This window comes from Salmo trutta, chromosome 36, assembly GCF_901001165.1.
Source record: "Salmo trutta chromosome 36, fSalTru1.1, whole genome shotgun sequence".
In the NCBI taxonomy this organism is placed as follows: Eukaryota; Metazoa; Chordata; class Actinopteri; order Salmoniformes; family Salmonidae; genus Salmo; species Salmo trutta.
Genome location: NC_042992.1, coordinates 23,444,110 through 23,465,732, shown reverse-complemented (window position 1 = coordinate 23,465,732; position 21,623 = coordinate 23,444,110). Strand labels below are relative to the sequence as shown.

General features: G+C 43.1%; 1 protein-coding gene across 2 annotated transcripts; it reads right to left on the bottom strand.

The window, feature by feature from the left end:
* Window positions 1-5,096: 5,096 nt before the first annotated feature.
* On the bottom strand, window positions 5,097-15,067 carry LOC115175680 (uncharacterized protein KIAA0895). Of its 2 annotated transcripts, XM_029735113.1 has the most exons (8): window positions 14,723-15,067; window positions 13,008-13,282; window positions 12,513-12,923; window positions 10,524-10,667; window positions 8,788-8,920; window positions 8,057-8,362; window positions 7,464-7,561; window positions 5,097-6,730 (listed from the first exon to the last, which is right to left on the bottom strand). In XM_029735113.1, the coding sequence occupies exons 1-8, from the start codon at window positions 14,745-14,747 to the stop codon at window positions 6,557-6,559; spliced, it is 1,566 nt and encodes a 521-aa protein (XP_029590973.1). In that variant the 5' UTR covers window positions 14,748-15,067; the 3' UTR covers window positions 5,097-6,556. The 2 variants fall into 2 exon arrangements, with proteins under 2 accessions (XP_029590973.1, XP_029590972.1); XM_029735112.1 differs by having other exon boundaries at window positions 12,513-13,282.
* Between the last annotated feature and the right edge of the window lie 6,556 nt (window positions 15,068-21,623).

The window sequence follows — 21,623 nt, the reverse complement described above, 5'->3', positions numbered from 1 at the left end:
ATCATCCTAGAGATGTTTCTATAACTTGAATAGAGTCCACCTGTGGACATCTCGATTGGACATGATTTGTAAAAGCACACACCTGTCTATATAAGGTCCCACAGTTGACAGTGCATGTCAGAGCAAAAAAACTAAGGACATCAAGGACAACTAAAATCATAACAGCAAGGCCAACTGTATATGTTTGAGTGCATATCTGGCACTATTTACATGTGTGTGTCTGTGTATGTGTGTATTCGAATGAGAGTGTGTGTATATGCATGTGTACAAACACCTGCACAGCATCAGGCGAACCAGCATTAGCTGTAAAAACACTGCCCCTCAGTGTCAATCAAACATACTTTTTATTATGTTTTATTTTGACTTTATTTTTTATACTTTTATCTTTGACCATCATTCTATCTCCCGCCCAGCAACTCCACTCCCACCTGTCTCCATTTCCACATCCCAACCCTCAGCCCATCCCACCTATCTCTGCTGGCCACCCTCTTTGGATTTCTACACAACATATCTTTCAACTATGCTGTGATGTTTAATGTACAATTTCAATCTATCTAATCTAATAGAATCCACAGATTGCGAGTTGAAGATAAATACTTTTACTAAGAGTATTAGTAATTGACCCAGTCTCTCCAAATCTAACAGTACTATTTCTAGGGTCAATTTTAGATCAATGTTATGCATTTTCAGCCATTCCTGAACCTGAGATCAGAAACAGGCTACCTGAGGGCAATACCAAAATAAATGGTCTATTGATTCTGTATCCTCACAACAAAATCTGCAGAGCTTCGATGATTTTATGCCCCAAATATTCAACATTTTGTTGGTGGCAAGAATTCTATATAATAATTTTATCTGAAAAGCACAAAGTCTAGAATCGTAGTCTTGAATCTTGTGTTGTTTTAAATATCAACTCATACACCCTGTACCATGGAATCGGATCCCAACTATTTTGCAATCTGAATGCCACAGTTGTCAACATACTGGTCCTCAAATGAAACTGGTAAACATTCCTATTTATGCTATTTTATTTCTCTGCCAGTTTTGATCCTTTATATTGGGCAGAAAGACCAGTTCCCTACCTCCTCCTGCCACCTGCCTCCTCCATTTTTGTGGTAATGCTGTAATCAATTGGTTGTACTCTTGGATTGAGCCGACCTTCCCATACAATTCTGATAACTCCATGGAAGACATAACTCTACCATTCCAATTTACAATATCATTTAAGAAAAAAATACCCTTTTCAAATATCTTTCCCATAAATACAGGTATTTTATCAACCAGCACATTTGAGTTCAGCCATAGAACAAATATTATCTTTTACATTTACATTACATTTTCAGGGGGATGAAATTGAAATTGTAGTCTGCAATGCTTGTTTGAAAAAAGTGTCATTTTCAATTAATCGAAAATGAGACACGGCAATCTGCACAAAGGCAAAAAGGCAATTTTTAAACAATGGATGAGCTTTTCTTAGTAATCTACTTGAGAACCATTTAGGGTTCAAGTAAAACTTTTGAATGAGTGAAGCTTTTAGAGAGAGGTTTAGTGCTTTTATATTTAACCATCTCAACCCACCCAATTCATATTCATTAAATAGATAGACATGCTTTATTTTGTCTGGTTTAGAGTCCCAGATAAAGTGAAATAGTTTTTGCTCATATGATTTGAAAAACGAATCATCAGGAGTAGGCAGCACCATAAGTAAGTGAGTAAACTGAAGTGAGGCAACTTGACACCAATTACTAGCTCCTTCCAACACATTGTCTGTCCAGATGAAGATAGGATACAGTATGTGAACTCACACACTGATCTCTGAACTACAGTGTTCAACCCCCTGACTAAATACATGTTAGAATCACCTTTGGCAGCGATTACAGCTGTGAGTCTTTCTGGGTAAGACTTTGCACACCTGGATTGTACAATATTTGCACATTATTTAAAAAAATCTTCAAGTTCTGTGAAGTTTGCTGTTTATCATTGATAGACAGCCATTTTAAAGTGTTGCCATAGATTTGCAAGCTGATTTAAGTCAAAACTGTAACTAGACCACTCATCCAATGTCATCTTAGTAAGCAACTCCAGTTTATATTTGGCTTTGTGTTTTAGGTTATTGTCCTGCTGAAAGGTGTGATTTATACCGGGAAACATTTATGGTGTTTGCCAAATGTATAAATCTCTATATTTTTGTGCATGCACATTCTTTTCAGAAATAGTGCACGCAGATATTTATTGTCAAATGTATGCAACGGTAATGACTACCCCTGATGACTTGGTCACGATGAGTCAGCACAATTGCTTCTCCTTCTTTTTTAAGCATTCCCTGTGGCTCAGTTGGTAGAGCATGGTGTTTGCAACGCCAGCATGGTGTGTGCAATGCCAGGGTTGTGGGTTCGATTCCACAGGGGGCCAGTACAAAAAATGCATGAAATGAAATGTATGCATTCACTACTGTAACTCTCTTTATCTCTCTCGCTGTCTCTGGTCACTTTCACAATCAGACAGAAAAACAGGGTAATAACCTCCCTTGTTATTGTTTTAAAACCAGACAGACAGACAATGGTGACATTTAACAGATCAAAGCTGCTCTGTAAAAGCCCCAGAAACAGTGTTTTTCATACAAGTGATCTTCTGCAACCCGCTGACTTTGATTTATTCATTTTTATTCATGTTGAGCTTAGGGATAGTGATAGAATGTAGCCTCTTAACAGAGGTTAGAGAAGTGGGTTTGAATCCTAGGGCTGACTGTTATTATAACACTTCAGTACCCACATGAAAAAATACTATAGTATTCAGTGTAGTGTTTTTGCAGAATTTACTGTAGTATTCACTGTAGTCTGAAAAAACACTACAGTGAATACTGTAGTATACTGTAGTATTTACAGTTAACTATGGTATAAATACTGTAGTAAAAGACAACTGTAGAATATACTATAGTAATTAATGTAATGTTATTGTGTATTGTACTATACTGTAGTATTTACTGTAGTGTTTTTGCGCACTGTATTATATTGTAGTATTTACTGTATTGTTTTTGTTTTATCTTTGACATAGAAGTGGAGGCTTTCTTCTTCAGGAAACCTACTGGAGAAATACTAAAAGAACACATTTTCCATAACCTGTAGGTAGGTAGGACTGGGGTCGGTACAGATAGTTGAGAGCTTCTGCCCTTTTCTATAATCTGTAGGGAACACAATATATGGTCTATACATAGGTTTCTCACTTGTTGGTGGCTCAAACTGCGATATGGGGGAGGGGAATTGGCAGGGTATATGCAAATTAAACACTGTAGTATTTACTATAGTTATAAAAGTGCAGTGTTTTTGCAGACCTTATTGTAGTATTTATTACCGTTTTTTGCAGATTGCACTGTAGTATTTACTATAGTATTCTACAGTATACTACAACATTCTATAGTAAGTACTACAATACACATGATCGATGGATCCTACAGTGTGTAGTATAGTATTCTACAGTATACTACAGTTTCTGTTATAATTCTATAGTAAGTACTGTAGTATTCTATAGTAAACTGTAGTATTTTGTCATGTAGGCAGACATTTAAGAGTATTCTTTATCACTATCCTAAAAAAGTAGACCTGGCTTTCCAACCAGATGATTAATGTGAAAATAAGGACCATTCATCGCTGAGGTTCCTATTTTGGAAGCTGTGACATCCTGAAGGTAAGTGTGCCTGGAAAGTGTCGAGCTCTGCTCTTGCGACAGCTTATCCGTTTCAGTTCAGCCAAGTTCTTCTTTCAGTGGCACATGTCTGAGTGAACTGCGCTTGGGGGATGTTACATCCTCTATTGCTATGGTTACATCACTATCAGCATCATGTATTACAGGATGAGGAAGTTCAGAAGGAACCTTCGGTCTGTGATGTCATAGCATATCCTCACTAAGAGTATGGTTACTATCGGTCAATACTGGCTGTGTCACATTAGGATGGAATGTGTTTAAAGTAAAATGCACCTTTTGTAATGTTCATAATTCTACTTTCATCATTGATATATGATGTTGGGAGTTGAGTTGCCGCTGTCTTCAGTTTTTAAGTGATTTCACATATCATAGTCGAATCATATCACTGCCGAATAGAGCTATGGAGAAAGTAGTGGATGGGACTGCCCTCTAGCGGTGAAAGATGTGGACTGCAGAGGCCTCCTCTCCTTGAGCCCACCCACACTTCAGCTGTCACACCTGTCCTACAAACATCTAACCCACTTTTACCAGACAAGCTTCTAAAACAAAATGGCTCTGTGAAATATTTATGGTTGGCTTCCAAGCCATGTGAAACATGCCCATACAAAATAAAAATTGTCTCAGAATGTTTAGAAACTTGGCTTTTGACATTGTCTTGCGTAAAACATAGAATCCCATACATTTATCATCTGGTTTACATGTTAAAATGAACCTGATTCCATTGTTAGTAGTATAACACAATAACAGCCAGGTCAAGCTTGACCGATAGACTATAAACACCGGTGAAGGCTGCTGAGGGGAGGATGGCTCATAATAATGGCTGAAATGGAGTCAATGGTATGGTATCAAACACGTGCATGTGGTGGATACCATTCCATTGACTCCATTCCAGCCATTATTATGAGCCATCCTCCCCTCAGCAGCCTCCACTGATAAACACCCATATCTAACCATAGAAAACATCTCCTGACCAGCCCACACTATGAAGTTGTCTCCTCAAGTAGGACAAGCACCTATCCATTTAACAAATCAGAGCACACCAGTAGAAAAACGTTTAAAAACGTTCTGCAACAGAAAATTAAAACAAGCATTTCTTATTGGACAAGTTCAGATAGTACCTCCCTGTTTCAGCCTGTTTTCTTCCATTTCATGCCTAGTGAATATGACCCAGGTTCTATGGAGCAGAGTGGCCGCCCAGGATAAGAGGACCTGTTCTTGTTGGTGAGCCGTGTAGACAGAGGCCTATTGTCCAGCATGTCAGTACTTGTAGGTGCCAATAAACACAGGCCACAATGGAGTCGTTTCACAGCGAAACCGGAGATTAATGAAGCGACAAGGTGACTGCAACACCTCTTTCCTCAGATTGAGAACAGACAGAAACACAAAGTCAAGTCTCCAAGGTGATGGATCCACTTTATTAGGGTTTCTCCGGGGCTTCAGTGAACATCGGGAGGTATTAAAATACAGTACAATACAATACATAGTGCTCATCATACAGTTGGATCATGCCCAGGGCCATTTGTGGTGAATTATCGGCAGCAAACATGTTACCTACAGTCAAAATTAGACTGGTCCCAGATCAGTTTGTGCTGTCCTGCCAACTCCTATGGTCATTGGAAATAACTATTGGCAAGACAGCACAAACTGATCTAGGACCAGGCTAGGTGGAAGTGTCAATAGAACAATATTTATCAAATATCACAGTGTTCAGTTCTCATAACAGGTACCAAAAGCAAGAATATCAACAACCTGTCAATCATGTTTGACAAAACGGAGAAAAACATTACAGTACAATATTACTGTTGTACTGTGCCTTTAAAAACACTAGGCCTATTGGAGAGTTCATCAGTGTAAGGTTATAAGGTTATCTCTAAGAAAACTGCCTGAAACAAAGCAGTTCAAAGTTCATAGGTGAAAGGTTATAAATGCTGGAGAGAAAAGTGCAAATCTTAAGACGGTGGGTGTTTGTAGGGATTGATGCTGCTGCACCAAGGTAACCTCTTGCCGGATACATCAATGGGGCACAAATACATATGATCCACAATGCACTTCTATGCTATCACAATCCTACTATCTCAGCACTATGCTGCTGTCTTGTGCTTCGTTAGGTTGCCTCTTCCACATGCCTTCCTCCACTGTGACCTGGCACATCATGCATCAGTGTTGTGCTTTTATGATACCATATCTCTCTCCTGTACGTCTCTTACTGCAGCCCGATACTGACAACCACACACTCTCTCTGGTTCATGGGTAATTCCCTGAACATCAACTATTAGAACAGTAACCAACCAAGGGCACAGTAAAAGCAAAGGAACCCATTAGTCTTTGGAACAGAATATTGAAAATAGAAGTGCACTTAGCTTTGGGGTGCAAGAGAGAGATTGAGAAATGGAGAGGGAAACCCTACATACAATACAGTATGCTGCACAAGTCAGTCACGTCACACAGCTACCATATGTGGTAGAAAACCAGTTTTCAACCAGGAAACTACATCATCATGACATCATATGCCATTTTGCCTGTTGGGGATGGTAGTGAGAGATGCAGGGTTGTCACTGTGAATGATGTCAGGTTTCGGTAGCTCAGTAGCTCGGTGGAAGTGTGGCATACTGGAGGGTCAGGGGTCACTTATTTCTGGGTATGCTCAGATGAGGAGCATATGGTCACTTTTCATGGGGTACTGGGACAGAAGAACCCACACACTCACGTACTCCAACACATACCTTTATAACAACCTTATAACAACCTCTATGCCTTTGTTATTTACAAAACGTTTCAATCCCAAATGGATCTTGGTCCGGTTGCTGTTAACCTATAAAAGCTATGTGCTGGAGTAACTGAGTGTGCAGGCCCACTAGTCCTCCATGTCTCGGATGAGCACCCCGAGCTCCTCGTCAGTCAGCTGGTTGACCTCCATGATCTTCTCCAGCTGTTCAGCGTAGCACGCTGTGTCCTGCAGGAAGTGAGGTATCCTCACGGGCTCCATCTGCGCCAGGCCTTTCAGCCGATCCACGTCCTCGTACGACACCTGGGCAAGCAGACAGACAGAAACAATCGAGATCATGCTAATGTGTTTTAGAACAAGCGAAGAAAAACGTCAGACAGACAGAAACAATCAAGATGGAATAATGTAATACAAGCAGGTTTCTATTCAGCAGGGAGTGCCACTGGCCAACCCTCCTCCAGGCAGGCTTTTGTTCATAATCCACTACTCTAACACACCAGGAACTGCGAATCCATACTCTGATGAGCAGCTCATTAGAATCAGATGTGCTAGAGCAGGGCAGGAACAAAAGCCTGCATACCAAGTAGCTCTCTAGGAGGAGGGTTGGCCACCTGTGCTATACAGATATGCCTCGAACAGACAGCAGTAACACTGGAAGCCCATCTGTGTGAAACACATTAAGTCATGTGTTCCCTCTCTATGCCTGAATTAATAATATGATCTGCTCTGCTTTCTCCTCATACTGCTGTATTTACCTAAGTTTTTTCAGCCTGGCATCTCATTTAAATTCATGTGCAAATAGGCATTGTAGTTATGGTGAAGGAGAGAGAGGGACAGAGGAGAGCGATACGAAAGCTGTGTAGTCAAACACATCGCCATTGTGTCCCCTGTCTGCAGTGTAATGCAAACCCTTTGCAAAATAATCATTACGCACAAAAAGGCATAGGATGCCGGTTAGGCAGCCTCCTGATAAACCTACTCTTACCACGTATATGGGTTCTTGTTTGATATATTAAACAGACCCCCTGTTACCCACCTTCCCCAGGGATATTAGCAGCTGGAAGTCAATCTTCTCTCTGTGTCTCAGGATCTTCAGGATGCCATCCAGGTAAACCTGGTCCTTACTGAAACAACCTGAAATATACAACAACAAGCCCATGGAGATGACATCAGTACGTACTGAAACAGTCAAGTCCACATTCATTACATCAGAAGTTAAAAACAGCCAAGGCCTGATAGAAAATGCTGACTCCAGTAGGAGGAAAAGCTCAAGTAAGAGATAGGCGTGTGGCTGCATGCAGGACTGCCTATGGACAGACGTAGGAGCTTAATTTGATCACCCTGTTGCAGGAGAACTTTCCTGCAATGCAGAACATTTAAAACGTGTAGTGTATCAGAGGTTTAAAAAGGCTTCTGAAGTTTGCAATTTACACTTTCAAATTTCAGACTTGATTTTCCCTTACGAAAGATGTATCAACCCCTACAAAAATGTCCATTAATTATAATCCACATAATAATTCACATTTCCTGTTGCTGTAGGATTATTTTCCTGCTGTAGCAAACCGGCTCAAATGAAGATACTACATCTGGATGAGCGTGTGAACAAACGGTTGTGTCTTTGTTAGTTACCTGGCTGTGCGGTGTTGGTCTGTCCCCTCTTGGCTCGTACACAGTAGTCCCAGCGTGTGTTGGGGTCCTGGACGAAGCGTCCCAGGCTGTGGAACAGCTGAGAGAAGGACATGCGGCTGGCCTGGTACACAGTGTAGTAGAGCAAGGAGGCCCTCCACAGGGTAGGGTCCTTACGGAACAGGACAGAGTGGATGCTGGCCAGCCCCTCCTCCGTGGGGTTCAAAGGTCGGAGGTTGTGCTTCTTCCTGCCGACTCCGCTGTTCCACGGCTGCTGGGCGTTGTTGATGCCCCGGAAGTAGTGTGTGCCTGGGCAGTGTGCACAGACACAGGAAATGATCGCAGTGGCTATATTGCACCAACAGGGTGAAGAGTCCCAAGCTGACCTCATCCTAGAAAAAATAACAGTGCTGCTGAGTACAGCAGAGCAGACTAGTGGGCCAGGGAATTACTGTGAGCGAACAGCAAGTTCAGTATTGAGTGGTCCAGGACCATGAGTAATGATTGTGTTCATTTAAATGTGCTGTGGTTGTGGAAGTGTGTCTTATCAACCAATACATGTTTTGCACCTAGCACTCCTGACCCATTCTCCCTGATCCAGGACAACTGTGTGCATTATGTTACCCTTGAATTACATTACTGTGTGGCTGCAATACTGAAACAAACACTGGGATTTGTGCACCTCTTGACAAAACTAAGCACCCCTAGAGGTATAATGGAGTTACAGTACCAACCGATCTCGTGTCGTAGCATGCCCTCCAGCCAGTGTTCCCGGGCTGTGGCAATGTTGATGGTCAGAGTGGGCCGGCTGTTCACCACCGTCATTGACGCTCTGGAGAGGAGGTCGTCTGTCACGTTGACCACTATCTGACAACAGAGAGAGGGAGAGATGTTGAGACTCACTTTATATGGAGCACTATTTGGCAAAGACACCACATAGAGATATGTGGTTGAGAAACGTCTACCTTAATAAGTGCTATGGTACCATAGCAGAATATGGGGTTACTATGTGGGAATTGTTATGATTGGGGTGTGCAGAAAGTTCATTATAGTGATCTTAGGGGGTTTGTTCTTTTGGGTGATTTAGGAGGAACAAGATGAACCAGGCCCTGGCAGAGTAGTATTTTATTATGTCTGTTTGCCATGGTCTCTATGACCTTCATGGCTCAGAACGTGGCAGAACTTATTATTCATTTATTCAACAAAAACCACAGGGCTGTAAAGCGGATGTGCTCATGGAAATGGAAACCTTGTACAAGTTGCCTGTCATCCTCCACAAACAACACCCGTTCTGCCAGTCACATTCAGTTAAAAAGGTGCCCAAAGCACACATATCCCTGGATCACTCGTCTTTTCAGTTCGCTGCAGCTAGCAACTGGAACAAGCTGCAACAAACACTCAAACTGGACAGTTTAATCTTAATCTCTTCATTCAAAGACTCAATCATGTTGTCTCTACCGTCTTTCCCTTTGTGCTGTTGTCTGTGCCCAACAATGTTTGTACCCTCTTTTGTGCTGCTACCATGTTGTGCTGCTGTCATGTTGTGTTGCTACCATGCTGTATTGTCATGTGTTGCTGCCATGCTATGTTGTTGTCTTAGGTCTCTCTTTATGTAGTGTTGTCTCTCTTGTCGTGATGTGTGTTTTGTCCTATATTTTTATTTAATTTATTTTGAATCCCCCATCCCCGCAGAAGGCCTTTTGCCTTTTGGTAGGTCGTCATTGTAAATAACAATTTGTTCTTAACTGACTTGCCTAGTTAAATAAAGGTTAAATAAAAAAAATTGTAAAAAAAATGGCCTCATGGTGAAATCCCTGAGCGGTTTCCTTCCTCTCTGGCAACTGAGTTAGGAAGGACACCTGTATCTTTGTAGTGACTGGGTGTATTGATACAACATACAAAGTGTAATTAAGAACTTCTCCATGCTCAAAGGGATGTTCAATGTCTGCTTTTATTTTTTTACCTATCTACCAATAGGTGCCTTTCTTTGTGAGGCATTGGAAAACCTCCCTGGTCTTTGTGGTTGAATCTGTGTTTTAAATTCACTGCTCAACTGAGGGATGTGTGGGGTACAGAGATATCATGTTAAACACTATTATTGCACACAGAGTCCATGCAACTTATTACATGAATTTTATGCACATTTTTACTCCCAAACTTATTTAGTCTTGCCACAACAGAGGGGTTGAATACTTATTGACTCAAGATTTCTAAAAACATAATTCCATTTTGACATTATGGAGTATTGTGTGTAGGCCAGTGACAAAAAATATATATTTAATCTGTTTTAAATTCAGGCTGTAACACAACACAATTTGGAACAAAGTCAAGTGGTGTGAATCCTTTCTGAAGGCACTGTAGTTGACCCTGGATCTGTGGTAAGGGGTACCTTCTACCATTCTCCAGGTAAAAGTTGCCCTTGACCACAGATCTAGAATCAGATTACTCCAGCTGGTCCATGTCCTCTCACCTCCCCAATACAACCCTCCTTTTCCATGTACTTCTTGACCAGGTACCAGATACGGCACTTGGTGAGCAGGTTGCCTCCTGTGGCTTGCTCAAACTTCTCATAATTCCCATACTTCTGGAGGGCCAACTCCATGATACGCACCGCCTGTAGAGGGAGAGAAACACAATGACAGAAAACATTATGCTAAAATCTAATGTTGGACTTAGACGTTATCTCAGTAAGGATACAGCTACAAAGGCTTGATTCAGTTCAGCAGTGCAACTTGTGTTGAGATGATATTGAGGGAAATAACAAGAACTTGACTCATCCTTCAGTTGATTTGTTTGGAGGGATATACTGCATAGCAAAGAGCTATCTATGATTAGGCTATATAAATAGCTCCCATTTAGGAATAGCACTTGGAGTTGTTTTGTCAGGTGGCAAGGCCAGGGCAGGACAGGTCAGTGCTTTCTCCCTTCTCTCTGTGGTGTGGTCAGGGCTGTGGACTAGGCCTGATAGAGACAGTCCCTACTCCCTACAGATCATTACAGAGATCATCCTCTCTCTCGCCCCAGCGCTCACGCCATAGAGATCAAGTAGAGACCGGAAATAAAGTCAGTTCTGTTAAATGTACAGTAACTGGAGTGGTTACGCAATAGCACAATTAGCTGTTGAAGTCACACAGTGTAAACGAGTTCCTGAAGCTTATCAGGGTTAAGATTACTGCATGAGGTAGCCTAAACAACATGAAGTTGGGCAGATAGGCTAATTTGTGTTTCATTGTTTGAAGTTTAATAACAGTTGATTGTCAGCTTTGAGGATCAAAACAAAAAAGGGTTGTATTCTACATCAGTGTAGTGAATGGCCACACAGTTCTACACAATGGGAATGTGTAAAACGATACTAATACCAGGAGTGGAAGAAAGTAAACATGATAGCACAAACGGCAATGTCCACCACAGGATCAAATTACCTACATTTCCTGTAGTCTTCACTCAACAAAAGAGGCTGCCATAGGTTCCTATCAGTATACTATTGTTACCCAGATAGCAAGCATGCAACAGAACACCTTAGGGGTTGCTATTAAGTTCCAACCGCACTCAAAACACAGACTACATTCTATTAATTCTACTGTATGTTAGACAGCAGGCTACCTAGTACAATCACTGTGATTTACAGTAGTGCTTGAAATAATATTTTCTTGGAAATTGATTTCTCCCTCAATTCATTCTTGCAGCTCCGCTAACTATTGCGTGAGGTACAAAGATGTGCAGTAATATTCATGTATCCAATAACCTTTACGATGTCTTATTTCTCTTGTCTCTCTTGTTGGGGTAATCACAACATGACTTTTAACATACTCACTCAGCTATCGATCTGTCGTTAGAGTAGCTTGTTGGCTATCTGGCCAGAATAAGGGCTAATGTGGATAGCCATTTGATAAATACTAATGTGGATAGATCTCCAGACTACAGCTCAGACAGAGAGAGCACTGGTGTCTCTTTCCACCCCCTGACTGGTGTGCTAAGCTTGAGTTTTAAAGCACTTTTCCTCCCAGCTAAGCTATCCAAGCTTGTCTGTCAGGGTTGTCTGCTGCCTGGCTACATGGCTTTCACTGGGTGGGCAGATTTACTTCAGCTCAGTCCTGGGAGAATAAGAGGTTTGGCAGAGAGAAATTGTTTGGCCACAGGCTCTGGGCTTGACCCCGGCACAATGTGCCTCACTATATAAAATCAGCCGGCTCAGCAGTAGCATTGGGCACTTGGGACATGGTTTAGGACAGGGTAGGTCATCTGTACCGACCTCTGGAAGTGCTTACTGTTTGTTGTGCCTAGTCTACCTCTTGCCTTAGTTGTATAAAACTTGTCTCCTGTCCTTAGACTTACCTGTAACAGTAATTGGCATGATAATTCGCTCCTCACCTCTCCACTGTTACAGCTGATGTGTAGGGAGATTTATGGTTTAAAATGGCCCAAAAAAACACTATTAATTAATTGACATGGGTCTCACCTGTGTCAGGAAGCGGTCGGAGGCATTGTTGTGGCGAGCCAGCACCAGCGGAGACACAGGGTTGCTGTACTCAAACTGAGGATTGTAGCTAAAGTCCGACTTGAAGAACTTCACCTTCTCCTTCTCCACGTTGGACGGCTTGATGGCAGTGAGGATGCAAAGCTTCTTGATCCCGGCGTTCTCCCCTTCCCGCATCACCCCTCCTCTGGGCAGCGAGGGCAGCTTGGTACGGGGTGAACTAGAAAAGCAGGTCTTCCGTGGCCGGGCGACAGGGCGGGGGGACAGGCCCATGGTGCTACCCAGGACCGTGATGCTGTGGGCTGCCTTTTGTCTGCTGGCGAAGCCCCCTGAGGCAGAGGAGAAGACATGGTGGTGGGAGGGGTGCCTGGTGTCCCTGGTGTCTCCGCTGCCCTGCTGGCCCAACAGTAACAGAGGAGTTACAGACGGGTGGCGGTGGTTATCGTGTGACCTGCTGGATGTAGAGGCACATCTCACCGTCTTCTTGGGCCTGCGGTACGGGGAGTGCTTTGGGCTCTGTCTCTCCTCCTCCTCGCCCTGCAGGAGCACATTGTAGCTGCTGGTTCCTGTGGTAAAGAGGTCCTTGAGGATGCTGGAGGACAGCTTCTCCAGGCACACCTGAGTGGGGCTCAGAGGCTGCTTGTCCGGCACAGTGGGGCTCGAGTACTTCTTAGAGATCTCCATCTCTACCGGCACTGTCGAGCTCAGGAGGTACTTCTTAGACTGCTCCATCTCTGGCCAATGGAGCCTTTCTGAAACAACAAGTGATGATGACTGACCGAGGGTTGAGTCAGTAATACTGACACAGCAGCTTACTTATTTTAGATTCTCTCACTCACTCACTGAGCAGTACATAGGCTAATCCTCTTACAGAACGAGACAGAGGAGCTTCTTCAGTCTGCAGCCAGTTCAGCTCTAAAGCTAGACTTCTGTGAATTATGTCATGTGTGCATGTGTTGTTTACAGAACCCAATAGAGGATTATTCAATAGCTCAGAGGGTGATATCATTAGTTTGGGTTTGCAGAGCAACACTGACTCACTCAGCCCAAGGCAATAAAGGCTGCTTCTATCCTCCTCCATTTCATAGAATCACAGTGCATAGACCTCAAATGGACATATCCAAATGGACATTTCTGACAACCTCTCCAGTTACAGTTTTATAACAACTGTATCAGCAGTCCTTAGTGGGACTATTATGCACAAAGCACAATCAGTTATGATGTAGGCGTGTCGCCAAATGATACCCATCATGTCTCCAGAGTCTGACAGGGTAGCAGCCCTAGTGCAGAGCTTTGTGTCCTGTGCTCCAGTGAGATGGGCTGGTTGACCAGGAGCGTCATCACACTGTGTGTAACTACTTTGTTCAGACAGGAGCACTGATGTGGAAGCTATGCAACCACTGCACTAACAACTCAACCAATTCAGGGCTTCAGCAGATCACATGGCAACAACAGATTTCAAAACAAACCATTTCAGATAACATTACCCAAGCTGAATCATTCCAAAAGATGAGTCAGTAGCTGGTCATGGAACAAATACATTAAGAATGGATAAATATCCCTTGACCATGTCAATGTACTAACAAGTACTGCAATACAGTAGCTACTGACAGTAATAATGCATTGTTAGACTTGTTATAACAATGTTGGTGTACTTTTTATATGCTTACTCTTTTAAATGTGTGCTTTTATAGATTTTTTATCTTGTGTATGTAAAAGTGGCTTTTGGTGTCTTGAAAGGTGCTTGAAAAGTTAAGCATGTACGTTATGACTGCTTTATAATGTCTAAGAGGTCTATAATGTCTACAAGATCATCAGCAGACTCCAGCACCATCATCTACCATTCTCTGACCAGCTCACTCCGCTCAAGCCATAAACTGACCCTCTCCATCTTCAGAGGATGCAGCTTTCAACTTGGCCTCTATTTGTTGGCCTGTCATGGTACTAGTGCTTGTTGTTTTTTGCTCTAGAAGCGCTTTAAAAATCTAATACATTATTATTATTAAAAACATCAAATTAAAACAACAGCCAGTTTCAGAGTGAGTGGAAATGCAGCACAACTTATTATAAGCATTTTATCTGTTTGAAGTGCAGTGTGTTTATGTTGTTGCTGGCTTTCTGGCCAGATTGGAAAGCTAATGTTAGCTAATTCAAGCAAATTCAAGTCATACACAGATGAAGTGCATACATACCAGTGACTTTTATTGATTCGAGCATTGAATCGAGTCTTTGTTCTGAGGACCACCTCTTGACAACAACGTCTTCCAAGCAAAAAAACCTAGTAACTTAGCTATCTAACGTTAGCTAGCTAATACTTAACCTTAGCTAATGTAGCTAGCTAACCAGTTTACCAACTGTCACTAACCTAACTAGCCAGCTAGATCAAACTAAACAAGATTAGCTAGCTAGCAAGCTAGATGGTCAACTAACGATGACAGACAAACAGCTAACTGAGAATGTCATCAGTCATTCCGTGCTCCTGTAGCTCTCAAACTGTTATTGAGACTGAAGAACGAAATGACTCAAGCTAAGAGCGGTTTCCATGGTACCCAGGCAACGTCACACAGAAACGATTGTGCTTCTGTGAGATGACGTTTTCAGTAAAAAGACAAGAGATTCGATTTTTTGCAACTAATATTATTCCAAAGTGTATTTACAGTTCATACATATTTGTATGATGTTTTTCCCTTTTTTAACCAAACCTCATACAAATTCCACCAAATTGTTTCATAAATGTAGCTTCATTCAATATCTGCTCATCTGATTCCATGTATTTCTGCATGTTTTAAATCTGTGACTCAGACTCAATGGCATAAAGAAAAGCATATGCTTCATTTAACCGGGCAGGTCAAATTCCATCCTCCTAATGTCTCACTGAAGGTAGGGCCTTGAATTATGGGATTATAATGATGACGAAGCACAGAACTAGCTGGGTTTGTATTTTGAATTTCGTGATCACACATTATTTATGATTCATGATTGCAAGTATGATTCGTAAGTTTGTATCATGATGTGTGAAAGATTTAAGAATGGTCGCAAACCTGTCATTTGACATTTGAATACATTCAATCAGATTTAAAGCATAAAGTGAATTTACGAGTATGAATATTCTACTGTGAATTAAAGATACACTTGCAGATTTTGAATCTGCATGTACTCTTGAGTTCTGTCACTGTTATCACCTTACCAAGAGATTCGTAAATTTGTAGAAAGTTTTGTTAATTTGCAGAGGTTTGCTCTGGGGGCAGGACATTTTACGCCTGAGTACTGACCAATTAGTTTCCTCTGCCAAAACCACAGCCGCCTAACCATTGGCTGGATTGTTCCATCAATCAAATCAAAATTGATAATGTGAAATATAATGGTACATTTCAGATGAACTCCAGACCCCTCTACAGGTACTTAAGAATGGCTTGTCAGAAAGCAATGGCTAGAAGAATGATTAAGATAGTGAAAAGGGAGGCATGGCAGGTATTTTATAATGATTAAGATAGTGAAAAGGGAGGCATGGCAGGTATTTTATAATGATTAAGATAGTGAAAAGGGAGGCATGGCAGGTATTTTATAATGATTAAGATAGTGAAAAGGGAGGCATGGCAGGTATTTTATAATGATTAAGATAGTGAAAAGGGAGGCATGGCAGGTATTTTGTTCCACTATTGTTAGAGGGACCGAAATTGGTACACTTTGGAAAATGTTTTTAAAACATATGGGGAAAGATAAAACTGGTGGAATTCCAGTGTTGGTAGAAGGAAACATCATAGCTGTATCAAGTAAAGAAAAGTAAAATGTCCTAGGTGGTGCGTTTGCAGCGGTTCATATGTAGGGAAAAGTTAAAGAAGCATGGAGATGTCTTTAAGAGAAAAAGGGATTCGGGAGAAGCTATGAATGCAGAGTTCTCTATGTTGGAGATGACGTTGGTGTTGGAAGGCTGTGGGCAAACTGCTCCTAGAGATAGGATGTGTTATGTGATCAAATCAAATCAAATTGTATTGGTCACATACACATGGTTAGCAGATGTTAATGCGAGTGTAGCGAAATGCTTGTGCTTCTAGTTCCGACCATGCAGTAATATCTAACAAGTAATCTAACAATTTCACAACAACTACCTTATACACACAAGTGTAAAGGAATGAATAAGAATATGTACATATAAATATATTGATGAGCGATGGCGGAACAGCATAGGCAAGATGCAGTAGATGGTATAGAGTACAGTATATACATATGAGATGAGTAATGTAGGGTATGTAAACATTATATAAAGTGGCATTGTTTAAAGTGACTAGTGATACATTTATTACATCCCATTTTTAATTATTAAGGTGGCTAGAGATTTGAGTCAGTATGTTGGCAGCAGCCACTCAATGTTAGTGATGGCTGTTTAACAGTCTGATGGCCTTGAGATAGAAGCTGTTTTTCAGTCTCTCGGTCCTAGCTTTGATGCACCTGTACTGACCTGGCCTTCTGGATGATAGCGGGGTGAACAGGCAGTGGCTCGGGTGGTTGTTGTCCTTGATGATCTTTTTGGCCTTACTGTGACATCGGGTGGTGTAGGTGTCTCGGAGGGCAGGTAGTTTGCCCCCGGTGATGCGTTGTGCAGACCTCACTACCCTCTGGAGATCCTTGCGGTTGTGGGCGGAGCAGTTGCCGTACCAGGCGGTGATACAGCCTGACAGGATGCTCTCGATTGTGCATCTGTAAAAGCTTTTGAGTGTTTTTGGTGACAAGCCAAATTTCTTCAGCCTCCTGAGGTTGAAGAGGCACTGTTGTGCCTTCTTCACCACGCTGTCTGTGTGGGTGGACCATTTCAGTTTGTCCGTGATGTGTACGCCGAGGAACTTAAAACTTTCCACCTTCTCTACTGCTCCACTGCTGTCCCGTCGATGTGGATAGGGGGGTGCTCCCTCTGCTGTTTCCTGAAGTCCACGATCATCTCCTTTGTTTTGTTGACATTGAGTGTGAGGTTGTTTTCCTGACACCACACTCCGAGGACCCTCACCTCCTCCCTGTAGGCCGTCTCGTCGTTGTTGGTAATTAAGCCTACCACTGTAGTGTCGTCTGCAAACTTGATAACTGAGTCAGAGGCGTGCATGGCCACGCAGTCATGGGTGAACAGGGAGTACAGGAGAGGGCTGAGAACGCACCCTTGTGGGGCCCCAGTGTTGAGGATCAGCGGGGTGGAGATCAGAAGGTCCAGGACCCAGTTGTACAGGGCGGGGTCGAGACCCAGGGTCTCGAGCTTAATGACGAATTTGGAGTGTACTATGGTGTTAAATGCTGAGCTGTAGTCGGTGAACAGCATTCTTACATAGGTATTCCTCTTGTCCAGATGGGTTAGGGCAGTGTGCAGTGTGATTGCGATTGCGTCGTCTGTGGACCTATTGGGGCGGTAAGCAAATTGGAGTGGGGCTAGGGTGTCAGGTAGGGTGGAGGTGATATGTTCCTTGACTAGTCTCTCAAAGCACTTCATGATAACGGAAGTGAGTGCTACGGGGCGATAGTCGTTTAGCTCAGTTACCTTAGCTTTCTTGGGAACAGGAACAATGTGGCCCCCTTGAAGCATGTGGGAACAGCATACTGGGATAGGGACTGATTGAATATGTCCGTAAACACACCAGCCAGCTGGTCTGCGCAGGCTGCCGTCTGGGCCGGCAGCCTTGCGAGGGTTAAATGTTTTACTCACGTTGGCTGCGGTGAAGGAGAGTCCGCAGGTTTTGGTAGCAGGCCGTGTCGGTGGCACTGTATTGTTTTCAAAGCGAGCGAAGAAATTGTTTAGTTTGTCTGGGAGCAAGACATTGGGGTCTGCGATGGGGCTGGTTTTTTTTTTGTAGTCCGTGATTGACTGTAGACCCTGCCACATTCCTCTCATGTCTGAGCCGTTGAATTGTGACCCTACTTTGTCTCTATACTGGCACTTAGCTTGTTTGATTGCCTTGCGGAGAGAATAGCTTCACTGTTTGTATTCGGTCATGTTTCCGGTCGCCTTGCCCTGATTAAAAGCAGTGGTTCGCGCTTTCAGTTTTGCGCGAATGCTGCCATCAATCCACGGTTTCTGGTTGGGGAAGGTTTTAATAGTCGCTGTTTTAGTTTCTGTCTATAGGCTGGGAACAACAAAATGGAGTCATGGTCAGATTTGCCGAAAGGAGGGCAAGGGTGTCACGTCCTGACCAGTAGAGGGGGTAGTTGGGTCAGGACGTGGCAGAGGGGAGTGTGTGTTTTTTATTGTTTCATTGATTTTGGCCGTGTGACTTCCAATCAAGCACAGCTGTAGAGGGTTGTGGTTGATTGGGAGTCACACATAAGGTGCCTACTTTGCCTTGTGGGGTTGTGGGTGGTTGTTTTTTACACTGCTTGTATTAGCCTGTAGAACTGTCACTGTTGTCACCCTTTTTGTTGTTAAGTGAATGCTCTACTCCTTTATTTGAAATTAAATATGAGTATTCACATACCTGCTGCGCCTTGGTTCATTTCAGAAGACAGCCGTTACAAAGGGGTGGTTTTGTATGTGTCGCAGAAGTTAGAGTAACAATGATCCTGAATTTTCCCAGCCCGGGTCGCGCATTCGATATGCTGATAAAATTTTATCGAGCCTTGTTTTCAGATTAGCCTTGTTAAAATCCCCAGCTACAATAAATGCAGCCTCAGGATATGTGGTTTCCAGTTTACATAGAATCCAATGAAGTTCTTTCAGGGCCGTCGAGGTGTCTGTTTGGGGGGGATGTACACGACTGTGATTTTAATCGAAGAGAATTCTCTTGGGTTCCTGTATGTTGTTATGGTCACACCACGACTCGTTAATCATAAGTCATACACCCCCGCCCTTCTTCTTACCAGAGATATGTTTGTTTCTGTCGGTGCGATGCGTGAAGAAACCAGGTGGCTGTACCGACTCTGATAACGTATCCCGAGTGAGCCATGTTTCCGTGAAACAGAGAATGTTCCAATCTCTGATGTCTCTCTGGAAGGCAACCCTTGTTGTCAAGAGACTGGACGTTGGCTAGTAGTATACTCGGGAGCGGTGGGCGATGTGCCTGTCTACGGAGCCTGACCAGAAGACCGCTCCGTCTGCGCCTTCTGCGGCGTCGTTGTTTTGGGTCACCTGCTGGGATTCGATCCATTGTCCTGGGTGGTGGACCAAACAGAGGATCCGCTTCGGGAAAGTCGTATTCCTGGTCGTAATGTTGGTAAGTTGATGTTCTCTTATATCCAATAGTTCCTCCCAGCTGTATGTAATGAGACTTAAGATTTCCTGGGGTAACAGTGTAAGAAATAATACATTAAAAAAACAAAATACTGCATAGTTTCCAAAGAACGCGAAGCGAGGCGGCCATCTCTGTCGGCGCCGAAAGATGTAGCATAGCTTCTTGCATCAGTAGTACAGTTGATGTTTAAGCATGCATTGTAGAGTATGTTGGAAGCAGTGTTAGAGTTGTATAATAAGGTGTGGAGGACTGGGGTGATACCTGCTGGGTGGAAAAGTGAGGTGGTGTTGCTGTTTGTAAAATCAGGTAAAGATCCTGCTAGGGTGGGCAGTTATAGGCCTATCGCGCTGACATCCAACGTGTACATTTATGGAAAAGATGATAGTGAGTAGGATGATGTATCTTTTGAAAGTCAGGGGTTTGATGAGCGTAGCACAGAGTGGGTTTCTGGAAGGGAAGGTCTGCCATGGATGCCCTGGTGACAGTTAGTACAGAGATAGCCAAGGTCCTGACTGTAAAAGAGGTGATGAGTGTTGTGTATTTTGACATTGAGAAAGCTTATGATACCATGTGGAGGGAATGCTTGTTGATCAAGTTGAGTGCATAAGTCATTGGCTGACTTCTGTATAACTGGATCATGGACTTGTTTGATTGAGTTCTACGGGTGAGGGTGGGGTCAGAGTTGTCAATGTGGTTTGAAGTGGACAATGGTACTCCTCAGGGATGTGTTGTTAGTCCGGTGTTGTTCACCCGGATGGCTAGATGACATATTTAAGGATGTGGGACAGGGAGTGGGTGTGGCCTTCTATGCCAATGATGGGGTTGTATAGAACAGAGGTGGGCATGTGAAATATGTGATGAGGAAGATGCAAGAAGCTATGGGAGTTGTGGAAGATTGGTCTCTAACATAGGGGTTTAGGATGTCTGTGGCCAAATCCTGCTTTATGGTGTTTTCTAGGAGAAAGGTTAAAGATGTTAGGCTGCACATACAGTAGGTAGGTGTCTGAGTTTAATTGATTAGGTATGTGGTTTGTTGAGAGGCTTACTTGGAAGAGACATGTTGAGTATATTGAAATTAGGTGTAGGAAGGTGCTGAACCTCATCAGGGCAGTGGCAGGATATGATTGGGGGTCGGATAGAGAAACACAGTTGTATATGTACCAGGTACTGATCAGGTCATCTTTGGATTATGGGTGCTTTTTATATGGATTGGCAGCAAAAACGGTACTACAGCGCCTGGATATGATATGGTCAAGGGCCTTGAGATTGTGTGTAGGTCCCTTCAGGACAACACGTGTTACAGGTGGATAGTGGGGATCTGCCACTGAGGATAAGGCGGGACAAACTTGCATTAGCGTACTGGGCGAGGTTGAAAGGGAGTTCAGAAGGACATCCTGCGGTCATGGAAACTGGGGAATGCTGGGAGCAAGGAGGGGGGTAAGCAGAGAGCGTTCGAGTGAACAATCGGGCAAAAGGTGGTAGAATATGGACTGGGGGAGAGAGAGATAGGGCCGCCAATTGCATTGGGGAACGTTCCTCCGTGGCTGTTTCCGAAACCAAGTGTAGATGTGGACATGATTGAGGGCAGGAGAGAATGGGGTGAGGACGTCAGACGGTGTGTGGAGAGATACTGTATACAGATACTCGGTTTTACTCATTTTTAAGGATATATACAGATGTTTCAAATGATCCAGTCAGTGGTAGGGTGGGGTAGGGGTGTATATCCCAGATTTCAATATTCGAGTATGTAAGCAGTTAAATTATTATGTGTCAGTGTATGCGGCCGAGTTGATGGCCATGATTATAGGTATGAGATGGGAGGAGGAGGTGAAACCTGAGTGGTGATCTGCTCTGATTCAGCTGCAGTGTTGAGTAGTGTGAAGACAGG

Excerpts from the sequence above, each read along its gene's own strand:
- LOC115175680 (XM_029735112.1), bottom strand. The coding sequence starts at position 14,747 with ATGCTCGAATCAATAAAAGTCACTG. Across the intron at positions 8,363-8,787 it reads CATGCTACGACACGAGATCG|GCACACACTACTTCCGGGGC; the intron begins GTTGGTACTGTA and ends CACACTGCCCAG. Across the intron at positions 7,562-8,056 it reads GACCAACACCGCACAGCCAG|GTTGTTTCAGTAAGGACCAG; the intron begins GTAACTAACAAA and ends TGTATATTTCAG.